Source organism: Notamacropus eugenii, chromosome 6 (genome assembly GCF_028372415.1).
Source record: "Notamacropus eugenii isolate mMacEug1 chromosome 6, mMacEug1.pri_v2, whole genome shotgun sequence".
Classification (NCBI taxonomy): Eukaryota; Metazoa; Chordata; class Mammalia; order Diprotodontia; family Macropodidae; genus Notamacropus; species Notamacropus eugenii.
In genome coordinates, this window is record NC_092877.1 from 207,619,607 (window position 1) to 207,647,524 (window position 27,918).

General features: G+C 36.6%; 1 protein-coding gene across 6 annotated transcripts; it reads left to right on the forward strand.

Moving 5' to 3' along the window:
- The first annotated feature begins 353 nt into the window (after positions 1-353).
- Positions 354-27,812, forward strand: DCUN1D2 (defective in cullin neddylation 1 domain containing 2). Of its 6 annotated transcripts, none has more exons than XM_072621893.1 (7): positions 354-752; positions 3,608-3,824; positions 7,176-7,344; positions 9,716-9,846; positions 20,921-21,003; positions 23,677-23,773; positions 25,004-27,812. In XM_072621893.1, exons 1-7 carry the CDS (start codon positions 369-371, stop codon positions 25,081-25,083), a joined length of 1,161 nt encoding a protein of 386 aa, XP_072477994.1. In that variant the 5' UTR covers positions 354-368; the 3' UTR covers positions 25,084-27,812. The 6 variants fall into 6 exon arrangements, with proteins under 6 accessions (XP_072477994.1, XP_072477995.1, XP_072477996.1 ...); XM_072621895.1 differs by having other exon boundaries at positions 407-752; positions 3,424-3,824; positions 25,004-26,221; XM_072621896.1 differs by having other exon boundaries at positions 747-873; positions 3,424-3,824; positions 25,004-26,221.
- Positions 27,813-27,918: the final 106 nt, after the last annotated feature.

A 27,918-nucleotide genomic window follows, 5' to 3' on the forward strand; every position in this document is an offset into this window, starting at 1 on the left:
GTCCAGTTTAGCTACAGGACGGCCTAGAGGTCATCTCTGAGGTCCCTTACATCCATAAAGTTTAGGGAAAGTTTACATTTGGTTCTGTAACTACTTTTTAAGAGTATAAATAAAAGTGATGGTTTTTTTATTTTTAGACCTGAATATTTGTAAAGAGGGCACTTTCCCCATACTTGGGGAGTTAGGATAAATTATCCTTGGTTTCTGAAGTTACTGCTTTATTGTAAAGTGCTTCCTAAAGCGGTTAGCTGGCGCTTGCGGAGACGGCGCGCAGTATCTGGGGCCTCCAGAAGGAGCTCGGGCTGGCTCGGCCTCGCTCGGCCTCGTTCGGCCTCGCTCGGCCACGGCGGCCCCAGTAGGGGCGGGGCATGTCGGACCTTGTAGTCCTAGCCTCCCCTCCCCGCCTGGCTCCAGGGTCTCCGCGTTCCCACAAGTTCCGCTTCTTACACCGCGCGCGGTGCCCTTACAATCTCGGGGACAGCGGGAGATGCCCACAAAGCCCAACCACGCCGCCTCCATCCCGGGCTGCTAAGCTGCAGCCCCGTTTTCACCTCTTCCTAGCACCGTCCCCCGAGACGACCCAGCCCGCTAGGAGGGCGGCAGACCGACTCCAGCAGCCGAGGAGTCTCGGCCTCCGCGCCTCCGCAGGCGGGGGGGAGGGGCGGGCCGGAGGGGAGGCTACGCCTGCGCGGAAGGCGCTAGCGGCGAGGCGTTGGGCGGGGATGTTGGGGCTGAGCGCTGATGTTAAAATGGTAGGTGGACCCCGCGTCGCCCCCAGCGGCGGATCTTCTTCCTCCGTATCTGTAGTCTCCCGGCTTCCCCGGGCTCCGGGAGATCGCGGCGAGGGTGGAGCTGGGGTTGCCTCCGGGAGCGGTGAGGAGAGCCGAGGAGAGTAGGGAAGGTCATCGGGAGGGCGGGGGGGGCCTGCGGCCGGAGCCGTGAGACCCGACACCGCCGCTGCCTTCGCCTTTTTTGGCCTTCGCTTGTCCCCCCGGGCTGGTTGGACAGCTCCCCGCCCCTCCCCCGCGGGGGCTCCTTTCTGCCGGGGTCGGAGGGGCCGGGCCGCGAGGCTCCGGGAGGGACTGGAGTGCCCGGGCTGCGGTGCTGGCGGGTTCAGTGACTTGTGCGGCTGGGGGGTTGTGCTGGGCGAGGAGGTGAGCGGACTGGGGAGGCTGCTGGGGTGTGCGTGTGCTGTGTGTGTGTGTGTGTGTGTGTGAGTGTGAAAGTGTGCGTGTTTGTGTGTGTGAAAGTGCGTGTGAGAGTGTGTGCGCTTGTAAGTGTGCGTGTGTGAGTGTAAGTGTGGGTATGTGAAGGTGCGTGTGAAAGTGCGTGCGTGTGTGAAAGTGTGCATGTATGTGTGCAAGTGTGCGGGTGTGAGTGTGTGTGCTTGTGTGTGTGAAGGTGCGTGTGTGTGTCAGTGTGCGTGTCAGTGTGTGCGTGTAAGTGTGCGTGAGTGTCAGTGTGCATGTGTCCTTTGAACAGTTCTAATGGAGGGTGGAGACTTGTGGCACATACAGTTTACGTGTCCATAATGCTGTGTGTGCACATGTGTGGGTGTATAAGTACATGTACACACACACTTGCGGGGGTGTCCGGCGGCCGCCGCCCCTCCCCGCCTGGCGCCGGCTTAATTGCAAGGCGAAGCCGCCGTGCGCCGGTCGTTTCCATCAGTTCCAGGGTGGCACAGCCTGGATGAGGGCCCGGGGAAGGAGCGTGGTTTGAACGGCGTTTCCCAAGGCCGCACGCTGGGATCTTTGTAGGCTGACATAAAAGTCAAGTTCTGTGCTACCTTGCAGTATGTGGGGGAGGGGGGAGAAGCAGAATGAAGCAGGTGCAAATCCGTTTACCGTTGGGGAGGGGTGAGAGCCACTAATTTTTTTTAATGTGTTCCTCTTTTTATTACAAATAGATGTCGTTGTGGAAGCTGTCTATGAAATGGATCATTTTAAGTCAGATCATTGTAAAACAGAAGTTTACTGTTTAAAGAAAGAAATGATGACACCCTCCTTTGGGGTCCTTGTTGCGCCTTTTGAGGCAGTGCATGTGACTGAAGGAATGGTCACTTCAGTGAGTCTTATCCAACAGGTTGTTGGATTGGTTCAGTTTAGTTCAGTTTGCTGAAGTGTGCCCTGAAGAGAGAATTTTCGGTGATGTCTTATTGATATATGTTGATGTAACGACACTTACCGAGTGTCTTAGACTGTTCTAAGTACCATACTAAAGGTGATCCCTCGCACTTTTTTCGTGGGAAGTTTTGATATACAGGGAAGTTAAGTGGCCTGGGCAAGGTCACAGAACTGTGTTTTCCGGCGGAGATCTCTTGACAGTTTCAAGAGTTTTGTGCTGAGTCTCCTGGGTTGTTAGCATCCCAGATTTAGAGGAGGAAGGAAACCTTAAAGATAGTCATCTACACCACCTTCCTTACTTTAGAGACGAGGAGCACGGAGACTTAGAAGTGAAACAGCTTCATTAAGGTCGTGCTGGCCGCAGGGTCAGGTCCCTTGAGTCTTGAGTCTGAAATTCAGAAGAGTGACAAAGCATTCTTGTGGGGAATGAATGGGCTGCTTGACAATTTTTTAAAAATGTTTCAAAGTGTCTACTTTCTGGCTATAATTATATTAGCTGGCATATATAACTTCAAATTTTTTAATATTCTTAAAGTCCAGAGGAAATATCTGAAAAAAGCAGCTTGATGCTCATTCATTACACTAGTGCAGTAAACAGATTCAGCGATCACATTCAATGTTCTTGAGCAAAGGAGCCATTCCTAAATGAACTTTAGTGGTCAGTGAGCTGTTCCCCGCCCCTCTTGCTCCTAGATACGCTGTATCAGCTTGATTTTAAGTGGTTATAAACTTAGCTATATAAAAAAATCTAGGAGTGGTTATATACTGTCTTCATGTAATTCTATGGAGTTGAAAAAGGAACATTTTTATTGATTCTGTCTTCAAGGCCCTGGTCCTGGCTCTAATGCTCTTTGATTAGCATTTTTAAAAAATTACTCATACCCTTATGTGCCCACTTTCAGTAGGCATTTAAACCCTAATTAGAAAGATACCTTTGTGCTTTAAATTTTCTTTTTCATTAATTTCCATTCAAGACAGCTGCAACAGTTAGTGAATTTTTTTTTTTAGACCAAGAAAGTGCAGTAATATTCTTAAACTGGGAAGCTTGATATTCTTTAGGAAAAATTTGTACATACCTATACTAACTTAAGAATGTCAGGTTTCTAATAGGCCTATTTTATGGAGTTTTTAAAATAACTGTGCTTAATTGAAAATGAAATGTATAAAGATCAAAATATATTATGTGAAAAAATTGATTAATAAAAATAATTTTTGATAAAATTCTTGACAAAAGTAGTTTTAAGAGGTAGAGTGTACGTATTTGTCACTATATAGATGCTGTCATTTCAATTTTCAGAAGAATGTGCAGTCTTTTTAACTGATGAAGAACAAGGCTTTGTCTTCCTGTAATTCTGAAGTGAAAGTTGAGTCACCATACAAGAAAAATAAATCCACTTAAAATATAGGCATTAGTAATAGAATGCTGAAACAAACTTCTGGATTAGCTTCATTGGCTTTCCTGCTTCTTTTGCATCCCAAAGCATAAGTTTAAATCATCTCAGAAGGACAAGATCCGCCAGTTTATGACATTTACCCAGGCTGGTGAAAAGACTGCTATATACTGTTTAATGCAGAATGAGTGGAAACTAGAAGTGGCAACTGACAACTTCTTCCAGAACCCAGACTTGTACTACAAAGAATCCATGAAAAATTCAGTAGACAAAAAGAAGTTAGAACAATTGTATAACAGATATAAAGGTAAGGATGGCTTTTAAAACCTTTGTATAAACACTGCTAAAACTTTTATCATCCCTTATTAAACGGATGTAATGTTTTTAGGATACAATGTATGATATTATGTAAAATAATTCTTCAAGATGCCATTTCCATTATCTCCTAATTCCTAACTTCAATTCATAAAACCCAGTTTAATTAATAAGACTATTATTAAACAGTTCATTCAAAGTAGAGGGATTTGTTTTTTTTTTTTAACTACCTCTTATGCTCAAGGCAAAGGCAGCAGGAGGATAGATAAGGCATATCATCATCAATGACAAGTTAGTAGCACTTTAAGGTTTGCAAAGAGCTTTTTCATATTCTATCTCATTTGAATTTCCCAATTTTGCATTGATCTGTTGACTTAATCAGAAGAAAACAGCCATTATGTTTGAATTTGGAATAAATGTTGTAATTATTTAAGACTTTGATATACTTTTGTCATAGTGTTTTTTTCTTCATTTCCTGTTAAAGAGGTTTTTTTGGAATTCTAAGACCAAGCCACAAAACTAATTCAGAATTAAGAATGCAACATTGTTTCCAACTTAGCTGTTAGAAGAGGTCTCAACATTCATACTAGGTATTGTTTGAGTCTTTGGACAAAGCCACTTAGAAAAGAAGTGTAATCAATCTGATTGATTTTTTTCCTTGCTTTTTTTTTTAGTCATTTAAATGTCAATCAACCAATGTTTAGAACAAAGTTTTCCCAACTCAGATGAGGTTATAAATATAACATCAACATCCATGCCTCTTCTTGGAGGTAGCTTTTAATACCTTGGAACACTTTATCATATTTTCACAAAAATAACAGTGATTTCCAAAATCCATATACAAATTACCATATCTATCCTAAGGCTTTTTGGTGGCATCTAAGACTAAAACATTGTTATGTAAAATTCCTGTTGTTTTTATTGCCATGGATTTCAATGGGGAGGAGGATTTTTTCTTAATATTTTATTTTAAATTCTAACAAAAGTCACCTAGCATTTTAGTATACAAAGAGGAAAGAGAATTAATTGTATATGAAATTGTAAACTGTTACATAGTTTTTAAAGTGCATCTTAAACATGGTAGTACAAAAATTTCCGTTTGTGTCCCATTTTGAACTTTTTTCGCTCTCAGAAGTATGTTTTTTCATGTTTTGTGTATGTGTACTTGTCAATGTCCACTAACTCCACAGACATCCTCCTGCCCCCAACGGAAGCACTCTCATAACAGATTAATATAGTGCAAAACAAATCAGTACATTGATCAGACCTGAAGGTGTCTATCTCAAGTCACACCTGTTCTCTATTTCATTTCTGCCAAGAAGAAGAAAGCATCCCTCATCATCAGGCCTCTAAAGTCTCGACTAGTCATTGAATCAGTTCTGAAATCTTTCAGATTTGTTTTCTTTTACATTATGATAACCATGTAAATTGTTCTCTTGCTTAACCTTATATTTCCCAAACTAAAACAGCTTTGGTTTAGATTGTTAGAATTAGGTTTTAGACCAGAGCAGTTACTTTTCTTGTTGACTGTTACAGATTTGCTTAGCCTCCTTGCATGTGATTAAAAACAATGAGTTTGCATATGATTAGAAACACTGAGTATTGCATCTTTTAAAAAATGCTTACTTTAAAGACATTTGGGATAGAAACATAGGTTTAAACTTAATGGAGTTCTAAAAAAGAAATGCTTTTTGGAACTACTTTTACATAATTATTGAATTGACTTTTTTTAAGGCTAATTGATATGCCTTTCAAATTTTTTTCAATAAGTACAAATAACATGTATTTGTATTTTAATAGCATTTTAATTTGAACTCCCTTTCTTCCCCTTTAAATATCATATACCAGAAGATACTATAAATCCAAGAAATAATATATATTGCCAATTTCAAATTACTGTTCACATTATTATGTTTTTATAAAGTAAATGTATTTACACATGTATATGTTCACAAATACCAGATCTTACACACACCAAAAATTCAAAAGCATAATTAGGTAGAAATGTCATAGCAATTAAGCCACCTTAAAGTTTCATAAAATATTGTTAGTCATCATTTTTCTAAAATGATTTCATTGCTTGGGTAACATTGGCCGAATTTTTCCATTACTCTGAAGATATGCAAAGTCAGATATGATGTTTTGTGAGGTAGAACATCATAAATCAGTTTATAGTGACTTGACATATGTTTACAGATGTATATAGTATGTGTATTTGTGTGTATGCATGTTTGGCTCATCTTGGATAGTTAGGTTTACGTGCCTTTTTACATGTGGAAGATTGAGGTTGTAGGAAATTGTAATACAGTAATTAAATTTATGTCATCAGCAATAACACAAGTGTAATAACTAAGTAAACCAGAACATAGTTAAATGACCAGTCAGATTTTGCCTTTGAAAAACACAAACACAGCCATGCATCCTTACAACACGAATGTACACATGAGTCAATTTTGGAAAGCTATTTGCTTAGCTACTGCTGCTGAACTGTCATTAGACATAGCAACATGTAGGTATACATAGTTTATGCTTTGTGTTCGGTGGCACAAGTTGTCTCTTGACCTAGAATAGTCCATAATGAATTTCTGTTATTTTTCATCCACCTTTAGTTCCTAGTACTAGTGAAAGCATAAACTTGTATTATAAAGTCAGATTATGTTATAAATAATACAGTTCATGAAGATATTAAACTTATTTGGTTTAATCATGCCAAACTGCTTTCATTCATACTGTGTGATAGTTACCACACAGTATTATTTCTAATTAAAGCCAAGAAAACCAAACTCATTTTTAGTTTTCATGCAATGAATAAGTAAACTGATGTTTAATTTTATTTCCAAATTAGAAGTAAGAAAAAAATTGTCTGAACTATTAAGTATAACCTATAAATAATAAAGGTTAAGTGAAGAATGTATTCTGTTCAGTAGCATTTGAATGAAGTTTTATTAGTCTTACTCTGTTATAGAAATAATAATTAGCATGTTATTACATACCTTAATTATGCTTTGTCATTAGTAGTGATGATTTCCTATTGACTGGGTAGCTTTTTTTGTCACCTTTGCTGCTTTTGTCTTATTCTGTAGAAGTTAAATTTGTTTTGTTTCCCTCTTAAAAGCAAGTGTAATACTTTTCTAAAAAGATCCCACTCACCCAGACCAGTAGTTACTATTTTATTAAGTAAAAGTTGTTCTTGACTTAACGATCATTGCAAGGTTCATTGTTTCCTGTATGTGACAAACTGGCTCTAGCTATGGGTTCAAAGCACTGTTAGATGTTTTTTATTCTTTTATGGTAACAGAGTTTATAATGATACACTTTTTCTGTTTTGTAATTTTAAATACAGACCCACAAGATGAGAATAAAATTGGTATTGATGGAATTCAGCAGTTTTGTGATGATTTAGGCCTAGATCCTGCCCATATCAGTGTTCTTGTAATAGCATGGAAATTCAGGGCAGCCACTCAATGTGAATTCAGTAAAAAGGAATTTATGGACGGCATGACAGAGCTGGGGTGAGTAAATGGATGACCTTCACAATGAAGAGTTGCTATCTTTTTTGCTTCTGTCTTTTCATCAGATACCTTCACCATTCCTTTTATTTATTTATCTATTTTTGATGATGCTCATGGACATGAAGTTCTTATATCATTCCTGTGAGTCTTTGTGTCTTCCTCTATCTACCAATCTCTTTTAAGTGATTTAATTGGTTTCCCTTTCATTTCCACCATAATGTTTTGTACATGTCAGTTTCTTTTTTTTTGGTCTAAACTTGTGCCTTCATTGGTACAGAGAACTCCTGTTAAAGAGAAATTCCCTCTTCTAATGAACATCAGGAATTCTGGTTTTAGAGAGTTACCTGGGGAGAGGTTAAGTGACTTCCAAGGTCACAATCAGTGCAAGGTAGCGGAGGCTAGACTGATGCTAGCTAAGTCCTGCAGACTGAGACCAGCTTTCTAGTGTTTCTCATCAATAATCATTGAGATTTATGTATTGTTTTCTGAAGTTTAAATTCTGAAATTCTAAAAGTCTAAAATTCAAATGGGGTCAGCTAGAATACACAGTGGATAGAGCATTGGCCCAGGAATCAGGAACACCTAGGTTCAAATGCAGTCTCAGACACTTAGTAGCTGTGTGAGCCTGGACAAGACCCTTGACCCCAATTGTTTACAAAAAAAAGAAGAAAATTGAAATGAAAATCTTACTATAATCATGGGAGATAGATACCGTGAATACCTGTACGTTTCCATTTGTATTTGAGGAAATCTACATTCCGAGAAGTGATTTCCTGTGATCACATCGCTTGTAAGTGGTAGAAGTGAGGTTCCAACGCTTCACCAAACCAACGCAGCTTTTGAATCCCATTAGTCCTTCTTTGCTCTTTATATCACTTATTCATACCTACTTTTTTCTCCTTCTAATTTTGAATCCTTACAACCAACATTGTAGAATACTTTCTTTTTCTGCTATTCACTATTATTTTACTTTATTAAAATTACATTATTTTGGGGGTGGGGATTGCTTTCATTTAATATTTAAGATTTTGCTATGTTATTGTGCAGATTTTTGATACTAATGAAAATAGGTGAAATTATTTAGCTATCTTGTATCTCATTTGGTAGTGGAAATGCTAACCTATTTGATTATAAGTTTTGACCCTCCTACAGGAAAAAATGTTGTTTTGGGAGAACTGGTTTGAAATCCTTGAACCAGGTAACAGAAGGAAGCTTTGTAAATTTTGAAATAAAAGAATTCTCTTGAAACAGAGAGAAAGCATAAAAAGAGAGTATTTGGAATGTGACCCTTCAATTCTGTAATGTGTCATGTTCTTGGTGGATTCTTAAGAAATATTAATTGTTATAAGGGGGCACTTACTATACTTTTTCAAGTTTTTCAGTCTCAATAATATACATATGAAAAATGTGAATATTTAGGTACAGAGCAAAAGAAACCTAATAGAGACCCATCTTATTATTAGTTTCTGATCTGTCCATCTCAACAGTGATTTGTACTCATAATAATACTTTTTAGAAAGAATTTTTAGTGGTAGTTTGTTGTTGTAGAAAGCTCTCCCTGAAGTTACCATTAGAAAAGTAATCGTTGGACTTTATTCAGGAATAAAGTATTTCATATAAGGTCATTTTTCAGATAATAGACTTTTAACCATTTAAGCATCAATACTCTACCCATTTTGGGTGAAGATCTTACTAAATTGCCTGACATGTTTCCCAGTCTTTTGGGATTACATGCTGAACAGAATTTAACCTTTTCTTGATAGCTTAGTTCAGTCATTAAGAACTTCAGTTATTATGCTGTACTATCAGGCACTGACGCCATTGGGATCTAATGAGTTGTGTAGGTGTTGTTGGGGTCCCCTGTTCTAATATGCTGCTTCTATCCTTTTATGGTCTGAGGAAGCAAAGATTTTTAGGATTGTTTACAAAATCAAAACAAGTAAGCACTAAGGGAAACCATGGAGGTTCTAATAGGTTTTAGTATACGCTTGACAGCTACGTAAGGACTGCTTAATAAAATGCTTATTCATTCATTTGTGGATTTCGTAACAGTAGCGCCATTCCTCAAAGATGTCTTAAAAGTTCTTATTTTAAAAACTATTTTCCAGTTAGTTGAGGGTGGTGAAAAAAATCTAAGATGTGACAATTTTCTTTTCTTTGTTATTCACTTAAAAAACCTCAAGTTTCATTGTATTTCACTATGATTTCTGCTTAAAGATTCTTAAATATTATCTTATGGGGAGGAAGATAAATTTGTTATTGATTGTAACTTTGTAGCCAAACCGAGTGCTAATGCAATACTGTTAATAAATGTGTTTTATCCAACTTGTCTGTTAGAGATAGTATTCACTGATTAACTTTTTTACAATAGGTGTGATACTACAGAAAAATTAAAAGCTCTTTTACCAAGAATAGAGCAAGAGCTAAAGGATGCAATAAAATTCAAAGATTTTTATCAGTTTACCTTTAACTTCGCTAAGAACCCTGGACAAAAAGGTTTAGGTGAGTATAATAAATGCCAAGTATACAGTACTGTGCCAGATTTCCGGTGGTGTTCTAGTGGGCATGATCAGTGTCCCTTCAGTATTGCTGACAGTAATAGAGACACTTCACTGAGTTTGGATTTTTTTCTGTAAGATTTTATTTGATAGACTAGTCTGGGATAGTCTGTACTTTCACAAGTGAATTGTTGATGGCTTTTGACTTTTCAGGTATTCTCAGAGGTTTTGGAGAACTTTGAACAAATTTTATTGTGTAAGATATTTTGTGATAGAGTATAAACTTAAGAAGTCTCTATATCCTTGCATGACAGCACCATAGTATGTTGTTAACTACATCCAGTGTATTAGGGAGGACAGCAATTAATGTTTAACATCTATCTAGTGTTCAAAATGGATTTTCCTCCTTTTTGTAGGGTCAGTTCTTATCTACTTTTGGCTAGTATTGAGATTAACTAAACTCTAGCTTTAATGTTGACAGTAACAGCAATATATTAAAACCTTGACCAATATGAAAGCAATACATCAGCCTAAATCTAAAACAAACTACATTTGAGTACTTTCATGTTTTTATGGAATTGCCTTAGTAGTCCAGAATCTTTAAGAGTATGAATGACATTATTTAGTGAAGAATGACATTTTAAGGTTGGTTTTTTTTTTTTATTTTCTAGGCAATAGGACAGTTTAGCATATCTTTAAATGTCTAGCAACCCACATTGACCCACAACTTAGGATAAAATTACAGTGACTTTTTTGCCTTGATAAAGTCTTACCTACAATCTTGAAAGCATTGTATGGTTTGTTAGTATAATAAGAAACATTAGAAAAAGTGTTTTGAATTCGTAAATCTTTCTAAACTTCTAAGATGCTGATAAAAGTTGAGGAAATGAGACCGTGGTTTGAAAACTAAAGAGGATATAGCCTGCCATACAGACAGTCCTAGACTCTCTGTCTGTCCTACCTACAGTTCTCATATAAATACTACATATGTTCTGCTTTTGCATTGGAGTCAAGTAGAGCTATAAATATGTAAAGCCTCACAATTAAAGAAGTATAGAATTGTCTGGTACCTAACTACTTCAAAGGTGATTTTCAATTTTTTTCCTTTTCTCCTTCTTGTTTCTCACCCACATATTTTGGAATTGCTCTTTTGGTTTTTAATTGTTCATGTTCTTGAACTGCAGTGAGTCTGTTGTCAGCGTTCCCATTTCCTTTAGGCTGTTCCATCACATCCCAAAGAGCTTTTTTTACCCTGCATGCCACTGCCTTGCAGATCTCGTGCCTGACACCTCAGGAGCACAGCCAGGCCTCAGCAAGAGGGTCCTTTAAAGGAAACCACTTGAGTCCATCCACTTAAAACATGAAAAGCTGAAGTATCGTTGACTCCTGTGGGAGAACAGTTGTGAAAGTATGGATGTCTTTTTCCCTAACCAGGGAAAGCGGGTGAGCAAAGCTGAGAGTCATGTGAATTATGTTAAAGTACAGCAGCTAGCTCTAAAAGCAAAGGGTCTTGCAGATTTCATATTTATTAAAATTTTAACAGCACAGTATTCTTCTTCATTAGAATTCTTGAAAGCCAGCTGAGGTCACATAAACAAATTCATGGGACCCCTAAGGAAAGAAGATTATGGCGTATTTTCTTTATGAAGAATATTACAATTTTTTTTTACTTGGCTTAACTTCAAAGGATGACTTGATTATTTTAACAAGAATCTGCAGAAACGAAAGGGAATAACAGTTCGCTGTCAGTACTTGAAAGACTGTTCTTTGGAAATAAGAAGAAAAAATTGGAGTCAAACTGGGTTCCCCTCCCCCTTTTGTGTCTACTTCAGCTAAATTATAATTTAGGTGAAGAAAGAATTTGAATGCTGGCCTTCCTGACCATGAATATATCTGCAGGTGTCTCCATAGCCTACCAGCCAGATAAGATATATATATATATATATATATATATATATATATATATATATATATATATATATATATATATATATATATATATATATATATATATATATATATATATATATAAGAATGTCAGCATGTCACCTGGAGGGGGATAAAAAGACCACAATAAGTGCATATTCCAGAAAATGTTAGAGGAGGCGATAAAGGTACCTGTAAAGAAGAGGAGTGCCAAAATGGACAACTGGACCTTTGTTGGATTGAGTTCTTGTAATGTCTGTACACAAGGAATGATTTGGCTTATTATAGGAGTTTTTCATTCCCATGGAGATGCTTTGAAACATTGAATAATATATTTGTTTTAAAATATTTCTTGTCATAACACATTTCTGTATGGAAGAACAGAAGTGCTAAATTAACCTACCCCAGTATCCTGGTAACTGGTTGCTTGTGGCTCTGTCCCGACCTTGGAACTATCATCCAGTTCTTCCTTCAGGGACCTTAACACTGCCCTCCCCTTCTCCTATCTTCCTTTCTCTCCCTTTAATGTTCTTTTTTGACACTGTGATATCCACTTTTTTTATGTCCTTGACCCAGAGGCCTTTTATTATACTTGACCCAGATGTAGCATATAATGTTACCCTATTTCCCTATCGAATTGTTAGCTGCACTTCTAAAATGAGATTTCTTTGAAGGGAAAAACATATTACATATATTATATGTATGTGTGTGTGTGCGTGTGTGTGTATAAATAATATACACACAGACACATTAGCATACACTAGAAAATTTTATTTATATATACATACATGTGTATATATACACACACATATACATATATATTAGCATACACTAGAAAATGAAGACATTTCAGCCTGGTATGATAATGTGCATTTGTATTTTTAAACAGCTCCCTGTAGATTAGTTGCCTCTATGAAAATATGGGCCTGTGATTATATTTGTGCAGTCAAACAGGTGCTGGATTGGGAATCAAAGAACCTGGGTTCAAATTCCAGTTCCACCACTTGCTATCTGTACAAGTTTGGGCAGGTCACTTAACCTCTCTGTGTCTCAGTTTCCTCATCTTTAAAATGAATTTGTTATATTAACTCATTTTTTAATGTTCCTTCCAGTTCCAAATCCATATTTATGAATAGCTCTCAGTGCCATAGATTAGTGGTGTCACACTTAAATGGAAGTGAATTCCTAAGGGGAATATGTTGACTTAGAAGACCACAAATGACCATTATGTTGTATTGTATTTTCATTTATTCTTGATGCATGAATCCAGTTTAGGTCACTCCAGTTTTGCTGGCATCCGGCACCTCTTCCCTAGATGATGCTTCCCTGCAGCTCCACAGTTGAGCACCTTAGGTGGAAAGGGGCTCTTTTCTCCAGTTTTGGTTCTTCATTTTTCTATAGCAGGTTAAGCAACTAAGTCTTCATTTATTTATTTCTTCATGAGGATATAAAACTATTTCTGTTAAAACAGTCCTTCCTGATAATTAAAAGAAAAGGAAAGCCAGCTGGGATGTTTTATTTTCGTTTTCCTGTTTCTCTCCCCTCCTTAGAATCATACCTTCTATAACACCAGCCGCCAGTTTGAGGGTTGGCCTTAGTCTTTTTAGATTTGTAATATTCCTTGCTCCCTTTTCTTCCTGGTTGACCCTTTTCTGCCCAAAATTCTTATTTCTAAGGCTCCTGATGGTAGGTTTGCTTGACAAGGCTGTTCTGGTAACTTAATGTGTTCTAATCTGCTTTCTAAACTTTTATTTCTAGGTCTTAGGGAGCAAGTTTTCCTGTCAGATACTTTTCTATTATCTTGCTTCCCTTTCTCTCCTGCCTCTTTTTCCCCTAGTCTTTCCATGTCTTATGCCCTTCCTGGTTTACTGTACCTCACTTGACAGTTGCTTGTCTTGCCATGACTTGCTGGCCATGGCCTTAGGGAAACAATGTTCCTATTCACTGGCATCTTTAGATGAGAGATTCTTTCCTATGTGGCCTCCAAAGTTAGCTGTTTCTGTGCTTCAGACCTTACTTCTCCCTCATCCTACTCTGTAGATTTTTATGTTCTAGCCTGGAAGCTCTAATTCTCCTTTTCCCCCTCTGTCCCTCTCTCCTCACCTTGCATTCATCCTTTCTGTCCTATCAAAGACTGTAGCAGATGATTGCCTTGGGCTGTGGGTATATATGTGGGAAATGGACTCTTCCATTTCATAATTTCGACTTATATTGAACCCTGTAGCCTTTAACTATAAGGATTGATTTCTGTCTCCCTCTGTCTGAGCCTGGCTTCTCCCAAACTCCTTCTCAGTACAAGGTTTCTTCCTGCTTGGGTTCTGAACCTCTACTACTGGATGGCCTTTCTGTAGGATAGCTCTTACTGCCTGAACTGAAAGGGCAATCTCCTTTGAGTCAATATAAACTACACTGCAACCCTGCTTTCAGTTCCTGGCTGTGATCACTGTCTTGTCTTAAGGTACTGTTCATGTCTCATGCCCTTCCCTCATTTCTTCCTTCTAGGCAATAATCCAGTCCAGAGTTAGGATTAAATAATTTAAAAACTCAAGACAAGTGCATAGTAACAGAATAGAGAAAAGGTCTAGCAAGATAGCCTTCATTTTTATAGCCAAGAGAACAGACCCACAAAGGTTGTAATTTGACAGTATAACTAGTTAGTACTAACTGGACAACAGAACCCTGGTAGGCCTAGAGTTGACCACTGTTCCTTACACTGCCAAACTGCCTCTCCTCAGCTGTACTGTAACTCTGCAAAGATGCTTTATTTCATTGAGGGTACTTCCTCAGCCAGTATACATCACATGGCTTAATATATCATCTGTTTCTTTCCTGCACAGTAAAGAGATTAAACTTTATGACTTCTGAGGGTCTTTCTAGGCCTAAATCTGTGATCCTGTGTTTTTAAATAGATGGAAAAAAGTCCTCATCTGGTAGCCAGGCTTTTGGTGAGGAATCTCTCTGATTTTAGTTAGGTTTCTGGTGACAGGTGCACAATTTGTTATGAGATCTATTTTGTCATTGGGTAGAATCTTCAGAGGTATTCATCCATTGGCATAATCCTTAAGAATGCAAGATTATCACCACAGAATAGGACTTTAATGGAAACTAATCAGTCATATTCCAAAAAGATGCCCTTGTTTGAGGTTTAGGTCTCAACCTTTCCCCCCGCCTGCTAGTTCTACCCTCAGAAAATTGGGCTAAGGGAGCTGTGGCCATCAGTGGTGAGGCACAAAATGGGGCCTGGGTCTTAGTCCTTTTTCATTCCTTCATTCAGTTGGGTTCCTCCTACCAGCAGGAGGAAGCATAGGAGTAGAGGTGGAAGGAATCTTAAGTATCATAGATAGGACCACAGATCATCAAGTCCAAAAGTTACTTCTGTAGGGCAATTGCCATAGTATGTTTTATCATAGCCTCTTGGATGGCATAACTTGTTTGCATTTAATAGCAAAAAACTCTAATAAAACTATCAACTTCATGTTCTGGTAAACTTTCAGAAATTGAAGAATAATATAAAACATTCATAACTCGGTGCTTCATTTTATATTAAGTATAAGTATATGTATAACACTGGTGCTAGGTCCTTGAGGGGAAGTGGAACAAATTAGTGCAGTCTTGATGAGTAACTGAAAATATGAAGCTATGACTTTATGATCTTCTGGCATTGTCAGTAATCTTATGGTGCAGAAAGCATTGTTGTCTTCTTAATAAAAATTTCATCCCAAAGATAGACTCTACTTAGAGCTTAGCCGATTACACAAATGGGTCAGATAGGGATTACAATAGATGCTTTTTATTTGTTTTGGTTCCATCTTGGTTTTGGGAAAAGGAAATGCAAGATCAATGGGTCTGCAACTTCTTTAACCCAAACCCTTGGATGTCCTTAGTAAACCTAAGGTTTATAAAGGCAAGAAAAGAAGGAAGGGAATAGAAAAATGGAAGAGAATGGAGAAGGAAAAGTTAAAAGATCTGCATATAATAGAAAGTTGGGTTGACATCATTCCTTGTGAATTAGGTGGAGAGAGAAGGGCAGTAATGTTGGGGAGGAGGAAACATTTTTATGCAGTTTTGTCCAGTTATAATGACACCAAGATACGGAGTTAAGTGAATTAAAAGGCTGTATTTTACCCTTGAACTTATTTATTTTTATTATTTTGTCAGACTTTTAGCAATATTTCACTGTGATTTTGCTGGTTTGATTTTATGTGTTCCATATTTAGCAAGTTTCTGAATTTCATACAAAGATAAACTTTTAGTAGTTGATGCTTTGGCTATTGAGATATTAATAGTGTACCTTATTTTAAATTACAAAATTTTGTCTTTTTTTTCCTCCATGAACATTCTTAAGAAATTTCTGTCTTAAAAATTATTTGTAAGTTCACAAGTATGGTGATGATTAAATGAAACTGGAATATTTTTTAAAGGATATTGTATTGAATCTTCATTTTATAAGTGCTTTTTAAACCACTTTGTAGTGCCAGCAAAAAATTACATAAATTCGAAGGAAAAACTAGTGCATTGTTTTAAGGATAATTTTGAAAATTTCATATAAAATATATAATATAATTATTTTTAAAATCATTAGTTTGCTGTAGTTTTGTATGTTTTGTATTTGTCATTTAATTGCAAATTGCAAAATGACCACAAAGTAAAGTTTGATTTATAAATAGCTTTCATTATGAAAAAGCTCATTTATGTGCCTTAGAGATCTAACAAAAATGTTTCATTTCTTTCAAGTTATTTTTGTGACAGTCAGCTTTCATTGATTCAGTGCCTAACATTACTTGAAATAGAGAAGTATAATCAATTTGGTTAGTATTCTTTATTTTATTTCTTGATAAGCTTAAGTATTTGCAAAGGCCTGAATATTCCATTCTAGTTCTGAGAAAGTTAACAATGAAGGTGGTTAGATGGAAAAGTCGTTGGAGCATTAATATTAATGCCATTATTAAACCACATGATGAACTGATAAATGAGTACAAAACCTAGAATTCTGTTGAATGTCTTCAAATAGGTATGTGATTTCACTACTTGTTTTTGCTTCCCCAAAAATTCTTTTATTCCATTGCCATCAGATGAAACTGTGATACAAACCAGGAAATTAAATTAGCTCCACTGAGGTTAGTCTTGAAATCAGTTTATTAGTGATAAAGCTTCTGCCAGTAAAACTTTCATTCTAGGTAAGAAAATGGTTTACAGACTATGAAAATGACCTTGGAGTCATTTCTTTTATCCTATAATTAAACTATTTACCATTTGGTTGTTATGAGGCATACTTTTTATTACCGTAGTCTAGCCTTCAAAATCCTGTTTGTAGCCTACTAGAAGCCTTCATTCTGTCTTATTCAGCAGAAAATATTTGTGACTGTTAATTAGATCATAGCTAATCAGAGTTGTTTCTCTTTCCACATAGTACGTAAGGGTTTTATACAGTTAACTCTCCGTCATCCATTACATTGTGAATTATGTGGAAAGGAGAAGGAAGTTTTAAGTTCTGCTTCAAGGAAGGCATTTTTCAGAAAAAAAAGTTGACACGTTTTCTGGCAGTTAATAAAAAATTAAATTTCCTCGGATGCATTTGAGGATACATTCCATATGTTCAAGTACATTCCTCAGATATGTTTGATTTAAAAAAAAAAAGAAACAGTCAGAATGCCAAACCCAGAATGTCATAAGCAGTTAATTTTAATATTAATTAATATTAAATTAATAGTTTAACCATGCTAAAGAGGATTCAGTTTAATTCAACAAATATTTATTAATACTTACTGTGCCTGGCACTGAACACCAAGATAAAACAATTATTAATTTTGTCATTTGAAGGAAGAATGAAAAGGAAAATAACTAGTAAAATGCAACACCCTTTAAAATAATTGTCCTTTGATATTTTTAAAGTGCTTTTTAAAAAAAAACAATATCCAGGATAGACTTAAAACTGAACATGATCTTAGAGATATTTCATTGAGTCCAATTTCCTTTTATTTTATAAATGGGGAAACTGAGGCTGAAGGAAGTGACCTGATTTGCCTGAGGTCACACAACTCGAGTACCAGAACCAGAATCTGAATCTAGTTTCTTTTTTTCTGAATTATTCTCCATGCTTTCACCAGCATGTTAATATAGAAATTTTTTCCCCAAAACATTAGAAGAGTGATTATTACATGATTGAAAAAAAAAAAACTTCACCAAAAAACCAGATGAGGGCTTATGATATGGATACCATGTTTTGACAAATTAAGTAGAGAAATGAAAAATGCAGATTTTTCATGGATATGAAAATATTATAATACAAAAGTTCTTAGCCTGGGGTCTATGAACTTGTTTTACATTTTTTGTAACTGTATTTCAATATTGTTTTCCTTTGTAATACAATTTTCTTTTTATTTTTTTAATGCACTTAAAAATTTTATTTTTGAGAAAGAGGTCTCTGGGCTTCACCAGACTACCAAAGGGGTCCATGACACACAAAAAATTCAAAGAACCTCTACTATCATAATTGATGTTAAAAGAACCTAATATCTCTTTCCAAAAATGTGGGGAAAAGTGTGGACAACAATAGAAAAAAATGACCCCATAGTGCTTTGTGTCTTTATCACCTGCTTCCTTATTTTCTTCTTAAGTTTACCTGTGATACAACATTTTATATTCTTTTGTCTGTACATGATTGTGTTTGAACTGAATAAAATGATTTAAATAAGTTTACTTCCTTTTTGTTTAATTTTGTAAGAACCTTAGCCTGAAATTAATATGTTTTGAGAAAACTGGGGGTAAAGGGACACGGTGGAATCTTGATCAGAACAGTTGCTGTAGTTACTATGCTATATTTTGGAGGTGAACACTTCATCTTCTCTTTGCCTGAAATGTAGCATGACTCACATAAAGCTAACAGACCAGCAGAGCGTTTTAAAGGATCTTTTCCTGTCTTCTGTTGGTTTAAGGCTCTCTACTCCCAACATCCATTTTATCCTACGAATCCCATGGTTTGCTGAATAGTGATGTGGTTTATTATCCCTTTTCACTTTTCCATCTCATCGTCCTTCATTTTACTTTAAGACAGCTTTAACTTATTTATTACCCCATGCAAACTGCCTGTCCTATCAACATAATGATGGATTTCACATAAATCTACTCTTAAATATTCTTGGCTCTTTTATATAAATTAATGCTGAAGATAAATTTCCTTTTACAAATGACTGGTAATACAAACATAGAAGCTAAATTCCCTCCAAGGGCCTTTAATCCAATCAAGGGTTAAAATGACCAGAAATTATCCAAACTAAGCATCCTTTTTCATGAAACCTTATTTTTTCTTTATCCCCCTAGGTAAACCTCCGTTTCTCTCTTTGTGTGCTTTATATCATTATGGTCATTCCAGCTGGGGAGAGTTGAATGTAGATTTCACTTACTGCTCTTCCAAATGATAAGCCATGTAGCCTTAGGAGCAGGGCAGGACTAAGCATCTACTTAGCGTTGTACTGCGGGTCCTGTAGGGAAGGTTGAGAGAGCAGCTCTGCCCTTCTCAGTTGGTGATAATATTGATTTTAATTATCTCTTCCAGATGAAATCTCCAGTGTAAGAGCAAGGGATAATATTATGGACCCTTCTTCCTTTTAGTGGCTAGAGAGTTGAAATGTCAGAATTTGGAAGTTGTAGCCAATCATAGTTTTTTAGTTCAACAGCTGGAAGTCTTCAGTAGTGTTAATTAAACTTCAAATTTGTTAATTAGCAACACATCTACAGTGAGACTAAAAACTAAGATGAGAATCTTTGGAAAGTTAATGCAGTTTATTGCCTTGTGGTGAGATATTCTGTGCTAATTTAAGCCTTCCCTTATTCTTCTGTATTTTGTATTATTAGGTACCTTATACTCACTTGTAGATCTACAACTAAGAAATGCCCTTTAACAAAGTTTTCCTTTCTCAAGTGATGAGCAGTACTCAACATGGTTAAGGATTATTCGTGGGATAGAGATAAAAAGTTTCCAATCTTCTTATATGCTTTTTCAATCACACCATGAGAAAAACAAAGATTAGCTAGTTGAATATATTATCTAGTTGAGGTAAATTATTTCTGAATACCATGATTTGGGAATAATCAGCATTTATCTCCCATGTAAAGATACATTTTCCTAAGATCCAACAGCCTAGTAGGAGAGCATACACCTATAATCCCTGCCACTGGGGAGGCTAATGGCTTGAATATTCAGGAGTTCTGAACTGCATTAGGGCTAGTGCTGATCAAGTGCCTGCTCAAAGTCTGGCACCAATATAATGAACTCTTGGGAATGGGGGGCCCCCAGGTTGCCTAAGAAGGGGTTAGAAGTGGAGCAGGTCAAAGCTTCCATGCCAGTCCACAATAGGATCAGGCCTTTTGAGTCACTGTTGTCTTTTTAGCCTGAGTCAGGAAAACCTAGTCTCAAAAAGAAAAAAAAGAAAAGAAGAAACCTACTCTCAATCAAAAAAAAAAGTCAAAATTTATAAGTTAAGAAGTAGTTGCGTATTTCCATATAGGGGAAAAATTTAGGGTTAGTCTTTGAATATTCCAGTTTTTAGAATATTCCTCTTGACAGAGAGGACTATTGGTTTCACAGCCTAGCTCTTGTGCTTTCCCCTTTATGATGTGAAATAGAAACTCTTTCTACCTTGTATTATTTATTTTGACAGCATTCATTACTTTGTACTGAACTGGATTCTTAGTATATATCATGATAGTTTTGGCTAGAAAGAAGTATGAGAATTCTTTACTGAAATTATTTGATATTTACTTCAGAAAAAACTCTGACTTTTATAAATTATATGCATATAATATTATTAAATATCAATGTAACATACCCAACACACACAAAAAAAACTTTTCTATATGAAAATGAGACTTGCAAACATTTTGATTTTGGGTGTGATTATACACATTTTGTAAAAGAATTCACACTCTTTCAAAAGAGTTTCCTGACGTTAAAATACTAGTTTTGCAGAAATTAATTATGTACAATTTTCAGTCATTTACAGGCAAGCTCTATATGTTTCTAGGCCAGATAAATGTGAAGTGTTTATTTAAAAAAACCCTTATTATGGTTGTTGTAATAAGAATTTTAGAATTGCACAATTCATTTTGAATTCAGGAATTTTGTATTAACTGGTATTTTTTGTCTTTTGCAGATTTAGAAATGGCTGTTGCTTACTGGAATTTAGTCCTGTCTGGAAGGTTTAAATTTTTAGATCTTTGGAATAAGTTTTTATTGGTAAGTATTCCTGTATGCCATTCATCACTGCAAATGCCCAATACCAAAGTAAAATTTGTAGATTATAAGGATGGTGCTTTCCTCTAAAATCAGTTCTCTAGCCACTGAGACAGGGGCACTAGAGACATCAGAATGTTCAACTGTACAATGGAGAATTCATTGTCTACAATTAAAACTATATACCTTACCAGACTTGGGGCACATCTGAGTTTAAGCTGGTCATAAGACAAGGAGGACATAGGACAGATCAATGTTCTGATCCAGAGTTGGCTTAGTAGAGCCTCCATCTTGGTCTGATCCTTCAGTTAATAGGATCTGTTTTAAGTATCCTCTAAGGTCTTGATTTTTTCACATATTGTTTAGTATTTAGATATTTTTTAGTAAAATATTTTTTTGGTTATACTTTTTCTTACTAGTTCATGTACGTTGAAGTTTTTATTCTAGTCTGCCAGGCGACACAGTGAATAGAACACTGGGCCCAGACTCAGGAAGACTAGAGTTCAGGTTCTGCCTCAGATACTTAACTAGTTGTGTGACCCTGGGCAAGTCACTTAACCTCTGTTTGTCTGAGTTTCCTCATCTGTAAAATTGGGATTATAGTAATAGCACCTACCTTAAAGGGCTCTTATGAAGATAAAGATGTGGGTTCGTCCTTCGTTGCCAAAGAAGACCATGCCATCGGAGAAATGATGACATGCCTTGCACTTGACTTTGTTTTGAGTGAGGGAGGGCTGTGCAGGTCACCAGCCTCACTTCTCCTCCAGAGCCATCTGAATCCAGTGACCAGATATTCATCAGGATGACTAGAAATGACCCACAATGAGGCAGTTGGGGTTAAGTGACTTGCCCGAGGTCACACAGCTAGTGAGTGTCAAGTGTCTGAGGTGAGATCAGAACTCAGGTCCTCCTGCCTCCTGCACTGGTGCTCTGTCCACTGCACCACCTAGCTGCCCCAACGAAGATAGAGATGAGAATATTTGTAAAGTGCTTTGCAAGCCTTCAGGTGCTATGTAAATGCCAGGTGTTAGGTAGACGGTTGTTTTCTGTCAGAGCCACTCTTTTCATCATTTGTTTGTAAAGCTAAAGCTCTATTTACCATTACCATGTAGTCTTTGTAAAAAATGAATAGTTTGATAGCATTCTCTCACTAAAAGTTGAACCATAACAACTCTCTCTTTACACTTTCTTTGTAGAGAAACCAGTGTATATTTCTGTTTTTAAGTTGTTTTGTTTAAATATAGTAATCAGGGGAGAAAAAAGCATTTGTCTTCTTTAAAAGAGATACAGTTTGTGCCAAAAGCCTGTGTCAAGTTGTAAAAACTCAGCAATCTCGCTAGCCTTGGTTCCATTCCAAAGACATTAAGTACCTTATGTGTGCAAGAAAGTGTACTCGATGATGAGGATACAAGTATAAAAGACAGCAGGCTCTACTTTTAAGAATGTCATGAAAAGACATTACATGTACAGTAATAAATAATACACACTAAAATGTTACGAGGACCAAGAAGATATCCAGTGTCTAGAAATCGAGGAGGGAGAGAGCTCGGAGAGGAGGCCCCCAAATGGGCCTTGGAAAAAGAATAGCTCTTGTTTCTTTTTTTAAGCAAGCTCCTGAGGAAGAAGAGAGAATTGGAAGGAGGATTGTACAAGAAACATAGGACCCTCATCCAGTAGGTATTTAATAAATTCGAATTGAAGCACTTAAATCTTTAGAGTTTTTACAGTTAACCACAGGCTTCTGACACAAACTTTATCTCTTTGAAAATGATACAAATGATAAAAAGTTGATTTACTTTCTTAATACAGAAAAAGAAAAGCTAGGGTTAGATTGAGTCATTTTCGGTAACAATTGAAATTTGTATAGAAAATACTTAACTAGCCCATGGATTTTTGTGTTTCTTGATCTCTCTTTTTTTAAAAATCTTTCCTTACAAAAATAAATGCAAAAGTTAATAGTTGGAGATTCGTTTGTAATTTCTAAGCTGCAGTTCTGTTGATTTCTTATGTAAGAATAAGCATAATGTATTTGCTGGATCATACACTTTATTTTGCCCACCTGGAAAAGCCGAGTCAACCATGCAGTAGGAAACCTAAAACACTAGTCCGTCTGATAGCTTTACCTAAATTTGCAAACATAGTCTCCAGAACAGATGCCAAGTCTCCATGGGGCTAGTCTTCTAAACAAAACCTAGAAAAATGGCTGTAAAATTCTTCCTCTTACTTTGGTTTGCCTCCTAAAAAGGTATTCTGATGCCTCTGTATAAGCCTCTGTATCACTTTACCTAACTGCCTTTCAGAAAATAAAGCATGTTATTATTGTTATGTTAAGACCCTTTAGAAGTACCATATAAAATGTCAGAACATAAATCAGCCATCCTTTTCCCAAGGGCTTAGATTAGATTTGGGATGAACCTCAAGAGGATGAAGTAAAGAGTCATCTCCTGGTTTGTCAGGGGGGTAGTAGTATCCATACTTGATCAATAGATTCAATCACTGCAAATTTTGCCTTTTTAATTAAAATTTTTTCACCAAATATATTCTACTATCAAGTTCTAGAAATTATCTTAAAACTTGTTTCTATGGCAAATGATTATGACACAACCTATTATACTGTCTTTATAGGGATAAGTATATAATTCATCTTAAATATAACCACTTATTTTTATATATTAGGAGCATCACAAAAGATCAATCCCAAAGGACACTTGGAACCTTCTACTAGATTTTGGAAATATGATTGCAGATGACATGTCTAACTATGATGAAGAAGGTAAAGAAATTGAGATTTCAGAGATGTACTTCTAACATTTCATAAATCCATGTGAAATCAACTTTTTTCTTCAAATTTAAAGCTTTGTAACCTCCCCCCCTTGCAAATATGCCTAAATTTGAATGTCTGAAATATTTTAACATAATGATCCATTCTATTCTACTCTAATAGGCCATTTTAAGATTTTCTCATACTCCGCATATTTGAAATCTTGTTTTCTAATTCACTTAATAGTGTTGTAAATCAGGCAAATACAATTTGAGTCCTCATAGTGCCTGTTCTCTAGGAACTTGCAGTTTCCTCAGAGAGAAAAAAGATGCTCCAAAGAACTGTCAGACAGTATATTGCAGCAAACGGGTGTTAAAAAGACAGAAAGTGCTTTAGCAGCTCATAGAGGTTAGTGGAATTTACCTTGGACCAGAGTGGTCTGGGACTTTATCAACAAACTTTTATCAAGTGATATGCACTGTGACTGTGCAATAAATGGCCTTATTCTAATTTGTATTCTATTTAGGAAAATAGATTATGAAATTAGACACAATCTAGATGAATTGGACCTTGATTGATGAAGGAGAGGGAGGAAAGCATTCCACCATAAATGTACGTGTCCTTTGGTGTGGAGGCAGAATATGGAGAATGGAGGCAGCGTCTCTTGTGGTAGATCTCCAGCTCAGGAGCTGGGATAGGGAGTGTAATGCAAGAGGAGATTGGGAAAGTAGGCTAGAGACCTAGTGTGGCCTTGAATGCCAAACTAAGGGATTTAGATTTATCTTGTAGGCAGTGGCAAGAACAAATCTATTTTTACATTGCTTTATGCTCCAGCATTTGTATTTGTATTTTCATTTGTGCCTCTCCCTGTGCCCAGTGTCTTTCAGAAAAATATAAGAGGTGAGGGCTTGGTACTATGATTTTATTTATATATGGAACTCCTGGATGAGGAAACTCCCTCCACCAAGCACCTTTCCTGTATCTTAGTTTCGGAGAGTTGCCTAGAGCGTTGAAAGGTTAAGTGACTTCCAAGGTCACGGTCAGCATTGTCAGAGGTAGGACTTGGACCTGGGATCACCCTTCTGTGCACAATACCATATTGTCTCTCTTAGCCAGTTGATTCTGTGAATCATAAGATTCATTTTACTCCATGATCACTTTGATTCTTGACATTTAAACAGTAGGAATGTAAAACTTCTTGTGTGAAACCGTTCCTTAAAAACTATTTGGTTTTCTTTTTAGGAGCGTGGCCTGTTCTCATAGACGATTTTGTAGAATATGCACGACCGGTTGTCACAAAGGGAAAGCGCAGTGCTTTCTAACCCTACATGTAAAACTGGACTGAAATTACAATCTGAATTCCATCAGGCAGTGAAGACGTTGTGGCCATTAATGTGGTTACTGATCTCAGTCATCATGCTATGTCACGGACCCGGCTGTAATCACCATTTCTACTCTCCTTCAAGAAAATGACGCTGATTCACGGACGCTGTAAGAAGCTGCTGAGGAGGTAGCCAGGATGCTTTGGGACGTATTGGGGATTGGTTGTTGTACTGGTTCTGTCGTTTGGTGAGAGCTAATTGCATGACTTACACTTAGGAGAATTTAACTAGAGCCCATTTTAATTAGAACTGCACAGCATGTCATTCAGCTCATGTTCCAAGGTGAACAAACACCAGCAGTTACTACTGTAATTAGAGATTATAGAGTACTTACATATTGAAAAGCAGTATTTGTGGTATGAATTAAGTCCCTATATAAAATTTAAGTAGTAGGTTATATTTTTATACGAGTCAATATTGTTAAGAGTATTTACCCTAATGATCATGACCTTGTAATGAACTCTTCACTGACACTTTTATACTCAGTGCCAGTACACTAGATTATATTTTTTATATCAATTTGCCAGATCTATTTTTTTGTTTTGATTTTCTTAATGTTCACCTGAAAATCATCTAATGGTTTGAATAGCCCCATTTCAATTTGCACAGTGATGGCCACACTTCAGGCTGTGACTTGTTTACAAACCAGTGGACGTCCTTTATTTTTTGTAAAGTACTGTTTATTTCTTGAACTTCCAAAAAAGTACCTATAGTCTGTTTTGTTCACGAACTGTTTTTCTTTACATTACATTTAAAATGGTATTTTTCCATTTTAAAACTATGTCTTTATTAGTTGTGAATTTTAGATTCCAAGATCAAGTAAGCTGATTTCCTGCATTCATCCATAATATGTATGATGTATCTTGACTGCAGTCATTTTTATAAATTGTACATATTTGAAAACTAAAATATTATAATAATATGGAACATAGTAGTCTGGAGGGGTGGAAGAAACCCCTCTATTTGGAGTGGACAAGTTTATCTTTGCACTATGTTACCATTTCTGTTTTTCACTTTGTCGCAGTCTCCACTGTAGTATGGCACCAAGATGAATTAGATACTTCCCCAAAGCATAAAATAATGCCTGAGAGTTTCTCCTCCTCTCCTGTTGGTAAAGACCTGGTGTGAAATTTTGTGGAATCCCTGTGGAACAGTCCTACCTCAGCTTTGAAATACACATCCATACATGATCTTCACAGCACAGTTCTCACCTTGTTTGGCTAACTACAATTTGAACTTAAACAGATGCTAGAGAGTGAAATTTTAAAAAGATGATCCTTTCAAAAAAAAGATTTAGCATGGGTATCCTTTAGTTAGCTGGTTTCTCTACTACATATAAAATACACATTGACTTACAAAAATTAGATTGTTCCTGAAAAACTTTTTATCAGTCCGACGTATAAAGCGAGATACAACTTTATTTTGCTAAAGTGTGAACTGGGACTGCTTTGGATTAGAGTTCTGCTATGGAAGGCAACTTGGTTCCACTGGGAAAGAATACTGACTGGAGCACCACTCCCAGCACCACAGTTGTAGTCCTGGCTTTGCCATTTAAGAGCTTGGTGACCCAAGGCAGATTACGAAGTCCTCTGAGCTCCTGTCCTCTCATTCCCAACAGGAAGGGGCCAAGATGGTGACTCCAGTCCTGGCATTCTAGTCTGCCTGGTCTTGCCTGCCTTGCACACAATTCTATACAACTACCCTTAAAAGCAATTCTCATTAGTCGTAGCATTTTCCCCTAAAGTAATTATCAGAATCTCAATGACCTTGGACAATATTGAAAGAATTATGCCCATTATTTGCACTCTTCCATTGTGTGAGTTTCAATCATGCCTGCTATTAAAGTGGTGACTTAGGGGAGGGGGAGAGGGAAAAGCTTGTATTTATTTGTCTCATTTGTACAGATTTCCTGTGCTAAGTCCTTAAGAAACATCTAAATAAATCATTGTGTGTATTTGTTTTTGCGAGTTGTTTTGTTTTCAAAATACTGCGTAGAAGAGGTTCATACTTCTAGCATGGGCTGGATTAGGTGACGTCTCAGATGTCTTCCTCCTCTGGCGTTCTTTATGTTTTTGGTTACTGTTTACATATTAATTGCTTAGGTATTTACCACTAGATGTCAGTATCTCTGTCTTTCATAACGGGAGCGAGGAGGAACTAAGACTACAATACCTTTGTAAGAACCAGCAAATTTCCATTCTGTTGTATCTAACTTAATCATGTAAAGATACAGTTTGAGGATTTGTTTTTAGTACTATAAATACTTTCATAGATATAGCAAAACTATTACCAGTAATTTGTATTCAAAAGTGCTTGCTGATGCTTGAGATTTATAATTAGATACATTCAGTATTTTGATGCATTCCAAATTGTCACTAGTTTGAGCTACAAGTCTTCATTATTGCTGGGTTACTTGTTTCACACTTTTCTTTCCTTCCTACTCCATGGACTGTTTGAAAATATCAAGAAAATTATTTGAAAAGCATTTCATAGGTCAGAATTTTCAATATATTGGTTTTGCCAAACTATTTTAAGTAACAGATGACTCTCAGAGAGTGGGGGAGAAATAACAAGGGGAAATGTTGGTGTTGTTAAAAACAAAAGATATCAGTAAAATGTATTTTTGAAAGAAAAACATTATTTACAGTAATAAAAATATTTGGCTGTAAGATTTTGTTTTGTGTTTGTTTTTGCCAACCAAAAAAACCACTCTTTTGCCTTAAGCCCATTTCTCAGATGGTGTCAAGAAGGTTTAAGAGGACTTCCCACGTATGC

Coding starts and splice junctions, on each gene's coding strand:
- DCUN1D2 (XM_072621893.1), top strand. CDS start 369: ATGTCGGACCTTGTAGTCCTAGCCTCCCCTCCCCGCCTGGCTCCAGGG. Junction 9,847..20,920: donor CCCTGGACAAAAAGGTTTAG/GTGAGTATAATA, acceptor TGTCTTTTGCAG/ATTTAGAAATGGCTGTTGCT. Junction 23,774..25,003: donor GTCTAACTATGATGAAGAAG/GTAAAGAAATTG, acceptor TTTTCTTTTTAG/GAGCGTGGCCTGTTCTCATA.